General features: G+C 50.9%; 1 protein-coding gene across 1 annotated transcript in view; it reads right to left on the bottom strand.

The window, feature by feature from the left end:
• Positions 1 to 5,375: 5,375 nt before the first annotated feature.
• DGAT2 (diacylglycerol O-acyltransferase 2) overlaps positions 5,376 to 12,733 on the bottom strand; it is a 23,040-nt gene continuing 15,682 nt past the window's right edge. Inside the window, exons 5-8 of the mRNA XM_017836004.1 lie at positions 11,273 to 11,477; positions 8,377 to 8,551; positions 7,572 to 7,774; positions 5,376 to 6,800 (exon numbers count right to left, since the gene is read on the bottom strand). Coding sequence (XP_017691493.1) covers positions 6,646 to 6,800; positions 7,572 to 7,774; positions 8,377 to 8,551; positions 11,273 to 11,477 — 738 coding nt within the window. The 3' untranslated portion in view covers positions 5,376 to 6,645. The remainder of the gene's footprint in view (positions 6,801 to 7,571; positions 7,775 to 8,376; positions 8,552 to 11,272; positions 11,478 to 12,733) is intronic.

Raw genomic sequence — 12,733 nt, forward strand, 5'->3', positions numbered from 1 at the left:
CGGAGCAGCACCATCCCCATCCCCATCCCCATCCCCATCCCCATCCCCATCCCCACGTACCGCGCGGCTCCGCGTGTGCCAGCGCTGTCCCCGCGCCCCGCCGGTGCCCCCCGTGCCCTGCAGCGCCTGCCCGGCGTAGGTGGCTGTGCTGGAGACGCTCATCCCCATGGCAGTGCCCGTCCCTGCGCCGCGGGAACACCGGTCCTGCCACCCCTCACACGCCCGTGCCCCGCGTGCCGCAGCACTGGAAGGGCCTGTTCCCGCCACGCCGGGAGGCTCTGGAGAGGCTGAGTGTGCCGTGCGGTGCTGGAAAGCCTGTTCTCTGCTCCTCCTCCGCTCCAGCCCTCCTGCCCTGCAGCTCCCACGCCACGGAGAACACCCCTGGAAGCCCACCAAGCCATCGTGCACCTGCGGCGCTCCTGGGCTTGTCATGCCCCTTCCGCAGGGACTCGTGTGCTAACAGCGTTGCCTTTGGCGTTTGGGGCTTGGATATTCAACAGCGAACGCTCTAAAAACAGGGAGAGTCGTGGAAACTGGAGGGGGAAGTCAAGATCTCTGGAGCTCGCTGGCCATCCTTGCAGGATCCTCTTCCGTCCTCCCTCCTTCCCTTGCAGCTGCTCTGCCTTTCTCCAGAGCGGTTCCTAGGAGTCGAACCAGGGCTGCTAAACTCTTCCCCTGGGTGATTCCCTGTTTTACCACACTGTGACACATCTGTGTGGGCCTCTTCTACCAAATGCTTTGATTCTACGTGGAGACACCCAATAAATTCCACACCTCAAGCTTAAGCTTTTGGCACCGCGAGCCTGGAGTTGTGTGTGAGTTCTGGATGTTGGTGTTTCTGGTGGGGAAAATTGATTAAAAACAGTGACTATTTTTTTTGAAGATCTTCTGGGAGCCAGTGCATCTCCATTTTTAACTTCTGATGAAAAAAAAACCCCTACTATTTCAGTATTTTCAATAGCAAAGTGTGCTGCTTTCAAGTATCCAGATTCCTGAGCCGTGTTGTTGGGATCAGGAGGTTCAAACATAGTAATTTTGGACCTGTTGTATCAGTTTGATTCACCTCCTGGTTTCTGGTTCATTACAAGACATGTGCTCCTTCCCTTTGAACTGTCCATCTTCACCTTAGAGGATTGAAACTTGCTTTTTAAGATGAAATCTGGGGGGTTTCTTTGCCCAAGGTGTGAAAAATGCATTCAGATTGATGAAATGATCATCAAGGAGTTTTGGGAATGCTTTCTGACTTTGAACCTCTTGAGCTATGCTTCCTCCACTGAGGAAAACTGGTTCTAGCTCAGAACTAGACAGAAAATCAGAGATCACAGCTGTAAGAACAGTTTTTCCAGAGATAAATCACTAAAAACAATTTATTGAAACAGCGTGAAGATGCCACTGTTTGTTTGCCCAAAACACGCAAAAGAAAAGTAGAAACCCATCCTTTCTTTTTTTAAAAAATAAATCCATCCTTGGATGAAACGTGACTTTTCTGTGACTGACTTTCCTCCATCTTCCCCTTTATAAAAAGTGTGTTATCAACATTATTCTCCTCCTGAATCCAAAACACAGCCCCATACCAGCTACTAGGAAGAAAATTAGCTGTATTTCAGACCAAACCAGGTCACTAACTCACACAGTGAATTTAAAGTCCATAGGACGGTACCATGGTGGGGATTTCCTATTTTTATTCATTTCCACAGGAGCAGATGATTATCTCAAAACTCTTCTAAAATTGTCACATTTAGAAAAGTCATATAAGTTACTTAACACACAGCTCACCTGCCCTATATATGGAGACTACATTTCCTCTGCTGCTCTTGACTGAGAGCTCTAACCCATAATTCAGGGACTAAGCAGCAGAATTCCCCCCAGAGGAAAATTCAAATATGATTTTGTAGCAGTGGAGCTGACACAGCTCCAAAGAAGTGTCTGCAGATTTCCAGCTAAAGCTTTGGCCTCCTTCTAAATTTCAGACTTATCTCTAGGTTCTGCTATCTCGGCGTGATAAGGAACCATTTCCAAGGGTGTTATAAAATGAGGAGTTTCTGGGGGTGAGGTTTCAGGTTTACAACCGATTTTCACGAGTTTAGAGAGGTTCAGTCCCTGCCTTGTAGAGTTCATCAGGTAACACAATGAGAGCCATTAAAAACCCCAGATCTTGCCTGAATTGTAACAAAATAATACCACCTTTTGGGGCTAAAAATAATTAATTAATAAGGGCTGTTGGGTTATTTTGAGCAGAGTATTTGCAAGCTGCAGCCGGGGAGTGGCTTCTTTCACCCCTGATTCCTGAGCAGTCACTGGAGGCTGGAGCAGAGCTGCCCAACTCACCGTGTACCTGGCGTTAGTAGGACCCTGTGGAATTTACTGATGCCCCGAGGAAACTCCCATTTGAATTTCTGAACCACATCCAAAGGCCGGCGTTTATCTGTCTGCGTCGTTCTGGAGATCGGAGCGTGTCCTTCACTATGTGCCCGGGGGTGTTTCCCGAGGTGTGTTACCATAAAAGACGGAATTCCCGCGGCTGCAGCAAGTGCAGGGACGCAGGGAGTGCTCCCACATCCATGACCTCCCAGTCTGTCCAAGCTAATGACCTAGAGGGGAGGGATGGGGCATCCAGAGGCACCTGGACAGGCTGGGGAGGTGGGATTGTGTGAACCTCGGGAAGACCAGCCAGGCCAAGTACAAAGTCCTGCTCCTGGGTCTGGGCAATCCCAAACACAAACCGGGCAGAGAGTGGACTGGGAGCAGCCCTGGGGAGAAGGACTGGGAGTGCTGGTGGATGGAAAGCTCATCATGACCTGACAGAGCACGGACAGCCCACAAACCCCCGTGCCCTGGGCTGATCCCACAGGGATCGTGGGCAGCAGGGAAGGGGGGAATTCTGCCCCTCTGCCCCCTCAGGTGAGACCCCCCTGCAGAGCCGCCTCCATCCCTGGGAACAACAGCACAAGGACCTGGAGCTGCTGGAGAGAGTCCAGAGGAGGCCCCGGAGCTGCCCCTCTGCTCCTGATTCTGCCTTCCTTGTGGAACCTGGAAAATCCCACCTTTCGTGGTAGCGATTCTCTGTCACCACACTCGAAACACAAACCCATCGAGAAATAGCTCAGGCTGTTTTCAAACCGAGGAGCTTTTGTGAGGTTCTTCGAACATTTATAGAACTTGTTAAACTTTTTCCTGGTGAAAGCTTTTCTTTATGGCCACAGTGATGAGGTAATAACATCCTCCTGAAGGTGGTTTTTACAGCCCCCTGTCCCTTGACCCGCCTCCTGCTCTTTTGGACAATAGGCTTTTGTTTGGATGTTTAACAAGCCAATTCAAACAACTTCGAAACCAATCGGCAACACCCACCCCCACCCCCAGGAATAAACATGCTGAAATATCTTTTCCCAAGAAAAAAAAATACAGGTTCACCTACTCACACTGTAACTGGTGGGTGAGGTCCTGTAGCAAAACTGAGTGCAATATCCCTAAAATTTGCCAGTATCTTAAATCCATGCATCCATCGTTCTCTGAAAATAACAACAGATTTTAAAGGCAGCAGGGGAAAAAAAAAATCATTTGCTCTTGAAGAAAAGCTTTCTAGGTGTGCTTGGTTTGTGCTGGGGCTGAGGAGTCATAGAATCCCAGAACAAGGATGGATCGGATCTGGGAGGAACCAGTAAATGATCGGACCATGGACAGAGTTCAAATTCCCACCAGGCTCCTCTTATAGCCTTTTATAGCCTGTTGAAACATCTTCACCCCTAAGTGCCCCCAGCCCAGAGAAGAAAATAACCCCACAAAGCAGAGCAAAGAAATCCCCGCATTAGCACTTTCCCCCTGCCCTTTCGGCTGCATAAGGTGGTCTCTTGAATCCCTGGCAGGAACAGGCAGGAAAAGGCCCGGTTTTTGTGGCAGTAGGGGGATTTTTCTTTAAAGGGAAACCTTGGGCAGTTATCCTGCAGTTCCCGAGGGGAGCCGCACGAGGACAGCACTTGCTCGGGATCTTTTCCCATCCCGGTCCCAGGGCAGGAACGGAGCTCACTCCAGGTACCTCCCCCCTCCGCCGCCGGGCTCGGGGAGAAAACCCGGCAATTGGGAACAACGCTTGGGAAAAAAACTGCGAGAACCGGCCTCCTCCAGCCCCTGCCCAGGGTGGTTCACAAACAGTTCAAAGTGGTCTGGGCAGAGCATCCACGGCATTTCCAGGCAAGGCACTGGAAACCCCGACCTTAATGTCTGCTGGGAGAAAACAGACACGAATCAATCCTACGGGGGGTGAGGAAAAGGGGAAGCAGCGACACACCGGGTTTATCTCCCTGAGCAGGACGCTTCCAGACTCCCCCGGCCAAGTCTGAAAAGGGCAGGGAATAAGTTTGGCTTTCACCTTGAAGAACAGCAGTGTCAGCCAGCACTGATGGATCCCTTCCATGGCTCACGGGCCAGAGACAACAGGTTAAACCCTCCCTCGGTACTAAAAAAGCCCACGTGAACTTTTCAGCACTGGGTGCTATTTCTGGAGCACTCTGCATCTCCAGTACTAGGAGGCTCAGGGCTCGGACAAGAATAATCCCAGCACAGTTTGAATTGGAAGTGACCTTAAAGGTCCTCTCTTTTCAACCCCCCTGCCATGTGCAGGGACACCTTCCACTATCCCAGGCTGCTCCAAGCCCCTTCCAGCCTGGCCTTGGACACTTCCAGGGATGGGGCAGCCACAGCTTCTCTGGGCAACCTGTGCCAGGGCCTCCCCACCCTCACAGGGAAGAATTTTTTCCCAACATCTCATCCAAATCTCTACCCTATTTAGTTTAAAACCATTACCCCTTGTCCTATTATTATCCACCCATGTAAAAAGTCAGATTTTAAAGAGCCCTCTCCAAGTACGGAAAGGGGCTGGAAGGATTTCCTGAGCTGAGGACCAGGGATATAATCCAGGCAGCAACAAAACCCAAAGTAATCAGCTGAAAGGAGCAAAAGGACATAAGGTCTCCGTACCTGCTCAGTAAAGGAGGGGCAGAGATGGGGCTGCCTTAGCTCCCTGTACACTCACAGGCAAAACCCCACCCTGAAATCACAAAGATTTGCTTAAACCATCCTGGGTGTCCCACGCAGGGACAGTGCAGATGGTAGAACAGAAACATAAAATCATCAAGGCTGGAAAACACCTCCAAGACCAAGTCCAACCATTAACCTCACTCTGCCAGGTCCACCACTGAACCACAGTCCCCAAGCACCACACCTACTCATTTTCTGGACACTTCCAGGTCTACTTTTGGTCAGCCCAAGCCTTCCTCTCCCCCTCAAAGGCAAGGCCCAGCTGCAGTCACCCAAAGCAGTGCTGGGACACAGACCCAGCCACGCAGCACTGCGACACCCAAGGCACCAAGGCAGCCCACTAGTTTTGCCCAAGTTTATTTCTAGAAATTTGTACAAAAATCGATACTCTGTAATACAATAATCTATCAAATATGACAGATGAACATTCGTCTTTAGAGGCAAGATTCCAGGAATGTGAAGTACCATCCTCTTGCATGGAAGAAAGGCACATTTTGGAGCTCAAGATACACTCCACTGGACGGCTGAAAAGGCAGGTCAGACATGCAAGTAGTGCAATGTTTCAGGTTTAGACATAAACACGCTGTACTCTGAAGAAATCTCACTACAAGCAGTGTTAACATCCACGTAAACAGTTTATAAACACTTTTAAAAGTAGTTCACTTTAGATCCTATGTGTGAAAAAGCTACTCCTTTACATTCACTGGGTGCAATAGTTAAAAGCCATCTTTGGGCAGAAGTTGCTCCTGGATTTCCCCAAACACTTTTGGGATCCTGCACGAACAGTCCCACTACATTTAACCCCTACAGAGCCTGCAACACCAGGGCCACATGATTGCACCACCCCACTGCTCCTAGAGCTTATCCTTGGCTAAGAAGGGATCCCAGATCTCCAGCTACCTGCCTCTGGGAAAGCAGAGCCTGGGACAGACCTGCTTCTGAACTGGCATCCCAAACACAGTGCTGGGGTCAGAGCCACCAAAGCACCCACCACACCGTGCACTGAGGCCCAGACTCTGCCCTTTTTGGTTCCCTGCACCACATGCCAGAGGTGCCACACCAGGGAGGCTGGCAGCCCCCCACTGTGCTCCCAAAGAGGGCTTTGCCAAAGCAGATACCCCCTGTGCCACATCAGCACATCCCACCATAGCCCTTGTGCAACACTCCTGTGACGCTGCTCTGCTGGTCAAACCAACCTGCTGCTTTTTAGCTGCAAAACCAGATGGATCCTGCTCCCCCCAGAATAGCTTGTGCCAGTGAGTACAGCAGCTGTAGGAAAGTTTCTAATCCATTGCTGGTGATCCAACAGCTTTACAGAGCAGATTCCAAAGGCAACCATTTCCCCCATCCAAATCCTCACAGCAACGGGGAGTTGTGCTTTGGGTTTTTTTTTTCCCTTTTTTTTTTTTTTGATAAAAAGATGTTTGTAATGGGATTTATCTAAAGTAAAGCCTTTCTTTATTATTTTTAAAAGCAGTCTAGCAATACTTTAAACACTTTCTCTGGAGGACACATACACCCACACATGCTTTCAAGTACACCATGACAGCTTGGACTCCTGGAGAAGATGTGTTGGTTCTGAGAGGAGGAGGTGCTGCTGAGCCACTGCCTTCAGTTGACTTCCAAGACCTCAGTCTCTGGCAGGCCAAATTTGCTCTTATATTTGTCAAAGAGTTTGATCAGGGAGTCCACATATATGCTGTGGTAGAAGTCCACTTCCTTCTGGGATGGATTATCGATTTTGGGGATGGTGATGGGCTCTCCAACTGAGAAAGAGAGGGAAAATCCACACACTGGGTTAAATGCCCCTGTACAGCCTGGAGGTTTGTCGTCTGTGGCCACAGCTGTGGTAGTTCAGCACATCCACCCCTGCCAGCATAGCAGAGGTTTGCCCAGTTCTCCCAGTTTTACCAGTCTCTGAAGCACAACTGTCGCACCCTCAGGGCCCTCATCACATCTGCAGCAATACCAGACCCACTTGAGCTACACAAACTCCACAGAGCAGAGCCCCCACTGTACAGGCTGGGTGGAAAGTCCCACTTATGTTTACAGCAGAGTGAGAAATCCCTCCTCAATTAAAAGGAACCAACAGTCAGTTCTTTTGTATTCCCCTACACACCCCACAAAAACAAAGCTGACCTTTCTCCCTCCCTCCCTCAAAGCCCTAATGCCTTGGGTTGGAAGACTCAAATGCAAGTTTTAGGTTTGTCTTTAAGATTCAGCCATCAGACAGCTCCCCACTGCCAGTCCCAGGGGTGTGGGGACCAGGCTGCTCCTGACTTTGGCCATCCAAGGGCAGAGAAGGGAGCAGCTACAGCACATTTTTCCCCCCTCAAAAGGGCTCACTTGCAAAACTGTCTGGAAGCAGAACATGCCAGAAGGCTTGTAACCTCTGGGAGCTCCCCTAGCTCATTGTCAGCTGTGCTGGGAGGTTTATACAGAAGGAAAAGGAATTTTATAGTCAAGGCTCCACAACCAAACTACAGCAGGGGTATGGCACAGACTGAAGCGGCACACAGCATCTATCAAAACCTTACCCACAGTGGTGATGGGCTTGGAGTAAGGTAACAACCCCCAGCTGTTGGAGGAGAAGAGGCCACGGCCGTGGAAGATGCAGGGAGCAAAGCCAATGTGCTTCTGGAACTTCTTCTGGACCCATCTGCCCCAGGAACCCTCCTCGAAGATGACCTGCTGGTACACCTCGTTCTCCCCGAAGGAGTACACGGGAACCAGGTCCGCTCTGGAAGGACAGACAGATGTCAGGACCCCACCCCTGCTCTGTCCTACAGCCCACACCCACCCTGGGGGCTCTGCCAGGCTGCACAGTTGCTGAGATCATTGTCCAGAGCTTTTCCTGCAGCACAAGGCAGTGACATATAAGTCAGCCAGGCTGGACATGATGGAGCAGATCCACTTTTAAGGCTTGCAAGAGAATTGTCCTGGCCCTGGGCCCCTGAACACTGTGCAGTCAGGCACTGGACATGCTTCCATACATCCCCAACTCCCGTTTCTGATGGGCAGCTCATTTCAGCCCCATGGGGTCACAGGGTGATGCCCTGTGCAGGTTCCTGACCCCTCCTGCTGTCCCAGAAGCCAGAGGGCACTCCTGGGCAAACACCCACAGAACACAGTGAGACTGGAGAGAACAGGATCCCTCCAAGGTATCAGCTGCTTCAGGGGACACAATAGAGTGGTTTGGGTTGGGGGGGACCTTTAAAGGCTGTCTAGTGCAACCCCCTGCACCCAGCAGGGCCATCTCCACCCAGGCCAGGCTGCTCAGACAAAAGCCCCTCCCAAGGGCAGCAGCGCTGCCCCAGCCCCATGGCTGCCCCTTGCCCTTACCCGTGCCTCAGTGCCAGCCTCACAAAGCCCTTCCTGTGCCTGAGGGTCACCGAGTTCTTGCCCGGGGTGCAGTTGAGGGACTCGGCCGCCCCCCCCACCACGATGATGATGGCGTTGCCGCTGCCGTTCTTGGACAGGATGTAGTCGATGCTGTCCCGGTTCACAGGGCAGATACCTGGGGCAGGGGACAGACAAGGGGCAGGCTGTGAGGCTGAGGTGACCCCGGAGCCACCAGCCACACTTGCAGTTTGTGCAGGTTTTGCCCTGCAGTCACAGAGGGTGGTGTGTGTTATCAGGCACCCGTTCCCCAGCTAAAGAAGCAGTTCATAGACCTGGCAGCACTAGACTTGGTCATAAACTCCACCAACATCAGCTCTCAAAAGCTTTCCTTTATCAAGAGACTTCAGCAAGGATTTTCTTCTGCGCTTAGTGATGCCAAAGGTATTTGTGTCAGGCATCCCTCCCTGTACACTTCACAGCAGGATCTCGTTTACCTTCAGGGTGGAGGAAACCAGCTGTGTTATTTTGATGGATAAGAGCCTGAATGTGAGCAATTCCTCAGCACAACTTTGTGGCATGAGTTGTCCTTTGGGACAATGCTCTAGTGATACAAAGAGAATAAAATGGACAAGCCTTTGAGACAGATCTATGAATTCATTTAGAAAATATTTTCCTGAAACAACATGAAGTTCTTGCATGGCAAGAACGCAACCCTTTGCTGCCTTGGGAAGGACAGGATGTATGGGACTGAGTGCTCAGATATGTCCATACTCAGAAGTGTCTGGGAAGGTCTTTCCCTCTATCCTGCACTGGAAGGGACAGGACTCCCCTTCAGCTTTACAAAGCAATTCCTGCCCAAAACACCATTCCCCACTCCAGGGAAATAACAACCCAGTGAAAGAAGGTACCTTTAATCTGTCAGAATGACAAGAAATTTGATTCTCTGCTCTTTAAATTCACTTTTATGCTACAGTTGTTGCCAGAGCTTGCTCCTGCCTCACATTTTTAGCCTGGATAAACCAAGGAGAAGGGAGATGCCATCATTTACATTCCCCTCACACAACACATCTGACCCAAGAGCTTCAGGTCACTGCCCTGGGAAGGACAGCATTACACTAATTTTAGAAGCTGATTTTGCACATCTTGTGGTATTTATTACTTGAACCAAGAACTAGATGATGAACAGGCCCGGGGGAATTAGACAGAGCAAGTCTGCAAGCCTTCATGTCTGTCTGGGCATCGAGGTCATCACCTATCCCAGCTCCAGACGAGAGGGGAGCAGACACAGTTCAGACAGATCAGCTGGATTTGAAGATGAAAAGCTCATTTTTTTCAGCACTCTGAACACTTTTCCTCTGAAAGGCTCAGGCTGTGCTCACTGCTCCACCCTTCCTCCTGCTGCCATCCTCCATACTGAACACAGCCCTGGCTAACGGGGGCACAGGTTTGTGTCCAGCCCTCTCCCACTCATAGCAGGAGGAGATTTCTGCTGCTCACAGCACCAAATCCCGCCTCCAGAAAATGCAGTGAGACACAGGGACAAGGGCAGTCCCTGAGTTCTGCCCTTTAGCACATTCACACAGTATAGAGGATTTTCTGGCCACCTCCTCATGCCTTACAGGATCCCTGCTGCACCCCGACCTCCAGGAGGCTGTAGGATATTGTAATCATTGCTGGCAGTTGTAAACCAACTAACTGTGTACTGGGTTCCTTAGGATTTCACCTGAAGTGGCTCATCCACAAAACAAAGGGCTGAGGGAATTACCAGTGCTTTCCAAAGGATGTTAAAGCCTTTGCAGCCTCACTCAGGTTCTGGGATAGGAAAGTGAAGACAAATGATGGCTTTCAGAAAGGTCACTTTGTCACACCTATAGCCTTGCTTGAATCCCAAGTTCATGGGAAGCGGAATTTCCCGCTGGTTTGACCACAGTGCCCAGGGACAGCCAAGCCAGCAGTGACATGGCTCATGTTTACTCCCACTTTCCTTCCAAAAACAGGGAAGCAGCTCTGGCTGGCCACAGGATTGGTCTGCCAGTCACACTGAGAAGATTGAACGTGTTTTTTTAAAATATAGGAAAGCTGATGCTGCATGGAAACTTTAGCAACACATCACAAAGTCTACAGGCACGATGGGCTGGAGAGCAGATCCCAGTTCCTCCTGCACTGCTGTCCTGTGGAATTCCCAGATTGTGGACTTCACCACAGCGACATGCAGGAAGATAAAAACCAGCTGGGGATACTGCCCTTTCTAGGCAAGGACAAACACCTTTTGTGCATCATATCCAGGCAGTTTTTCCTCTCCCTCACCAACAGAAGGCAGTAATCTTGGAAGCAGTCAATCCTGACAAGTCAGAGCCAGGCACAGCTCCTCCTATCCTCTCCCCAGCCCTGCTACTTTATTAAGAGATCTGTTGTAGAGGCATTTATTGGTGAATCAGTTTGAGGAACAGAAAACAGGGTACTGGACTGCTCAATTCAGGGTCTTTAAGTGTCACTCCCACACCTCTACCTAACCTATGGGCATCCAAAACGGAGCTCAGGCCATGCAAGAACACTGTTTTTTAAGGTTTTAAAAGCTGGTCATAACCTACAAGCCCTCCAGCATTAAAATCCTGGAATCCATTAGAACAGACCCATTAATGTCATTCAGCAAAGTTGTATCACTGCCCAAGCCCTGTGATCCTTCTCTAGGAATATATTCAGGGAAGGGGCTTTTCTGAACAGCTGGAACCACGGAATGCCCAGACTCTTCACTCCTGGCAGGCACTCACATTTATTCCCAGCTTCCTCCTGACAGCAGCACTTGGGGTGGTGGTCCCAGGGGGATGTGGTCACTTGGAAGAGGGGAATGCAGCCTAGGGCATGAACAGAAGGACCACAGTGTGCTTGCACTTACCCCCAGACATGAGGTAGTCCCTCAAAATGGGCATCCTGAAGTTCCCAGCCAGGGTGGCGAGGTAGGGCCGGATCCCAGGGAATTTCTGGCTCACACCCGTGGCCTCTGTGCTGAAGTTGCAGAAGGCCCCCAAGCCCATGATGCCGTGTGGGTGGTACCCAAAAATGTAATTCCTGGTGGTCAGCAGGTTGTGGGTTTTAACCAGCTAGGAGAGAAAAGAGAGCTCATGTGAAGGCAGATGTTTTCAGGTAATAAATAAAAATGGGAGAAGAAAAACATCCCCCAGGTTTTGTCTCTGTTCCCACCAGGGCAGCAGTCCAAGAGCTGGGGTACGGGCTATCCTGGACTTCAGAGGCCACTTAGACTTCAGGTTCCCAAGCAGAGGGAGCAGGATAATCAGGCTGGTCTTGGATACAAGCAGGAACTGGCCTTGAGTTGCTGCAGCTTGTGCCCTTTGCTCCTCCCTGAGGAATCCTTGCACACCTCTTCCCCAAACCAACCAAGTTCTCCAGTCCTGCGGCCACAGCTACGCCTCCTTCCCTCTCCCAGCACATTAGTGGCTCACATCCCAGTGTGAGGGGGAAGGAACACAAAAATCACTGTCCCAGAACAGAAGCAAGTTTGCTTAATGCCTGAAAAATAGACCCAACCACTTAATGTGCCTGCTGGCCACTTTCCAAGTGGAAAAGTGTGCAGAAGGGTGGTTTACCACTGGAAACTATCCCTACTTTCAAGAGGTTTAGCCCTGGCCTAGATGCCAAAGGACCTCAAGCCATGCACAGTCATGCTGTGGTTCCTGCAGGACGTGCTCCAGGAGCTGGGATCACACTGCTCTGGGGTTGTGCAATATTCCTATAACCATGTGCTGCTCTGTTTGCGCAGCACGGACACTCCAAAGCTGTCTTGGGCAGCACAGCACAACCCAGACCCTGGCACTGCTACTGCCAGAGGGGTTTTTTGATGCTATGGGGATCAGCAGCATCCCACGTGCCAGAGCAGCTTCCCCTGCTGGTACACAGGGGGTCTGAGGAGGCACAGCAGGGTTCTGGCGTTATCCTGTGAAACTAGGGACCAAATTTTATTTTTTCCCATATGTTAGAATAGTTTGGGTTTAGAAGGGACCTTAAAACCCAGCCAGTCCCACCCCCTGCCATGGGCAGGGACACCTTCCACTAGCCCAGGTTGCTCCAAGCCCCGTCCAACCTGGCCTTGGACACTTCCAGGGATGGGGCAGCCACAGCTTCTCTGGGCACCCTGTGCCAGGGCCTCCCCACCCTCACAGTCAATTGTGTCTTCCCAATATCCAGTTTAAATCTAAACCTCAGCAGCACCAGTTTTTGCCAACTGCAGCCCCCAGGGGCAGGACCCGCAAGTGGCACCTTCAGCGTGAGGTGACAACAACTGCCCCCCATCCCTCAAACTGTCCATGCAAAGGCCACTCTGCTGCAAAGGCCACTCTGC

This window comes from Lepidothrix coronata, unplaced genomic scaffold (assembly GCF_001604755.1).
Source record: "Lepidothrix coronata isolate B3197 unplaced genomic scaffold, Lepidothrix_coronata-1.0 Scaffold268, whole genome shotgun sequence".
NCBI classification, from domain to species: Eukaryota; Metazoa; Chordata; class Aves; order Passeriformes; family Pipridae; genus Lepidothrix; species Lepidothrix coronata.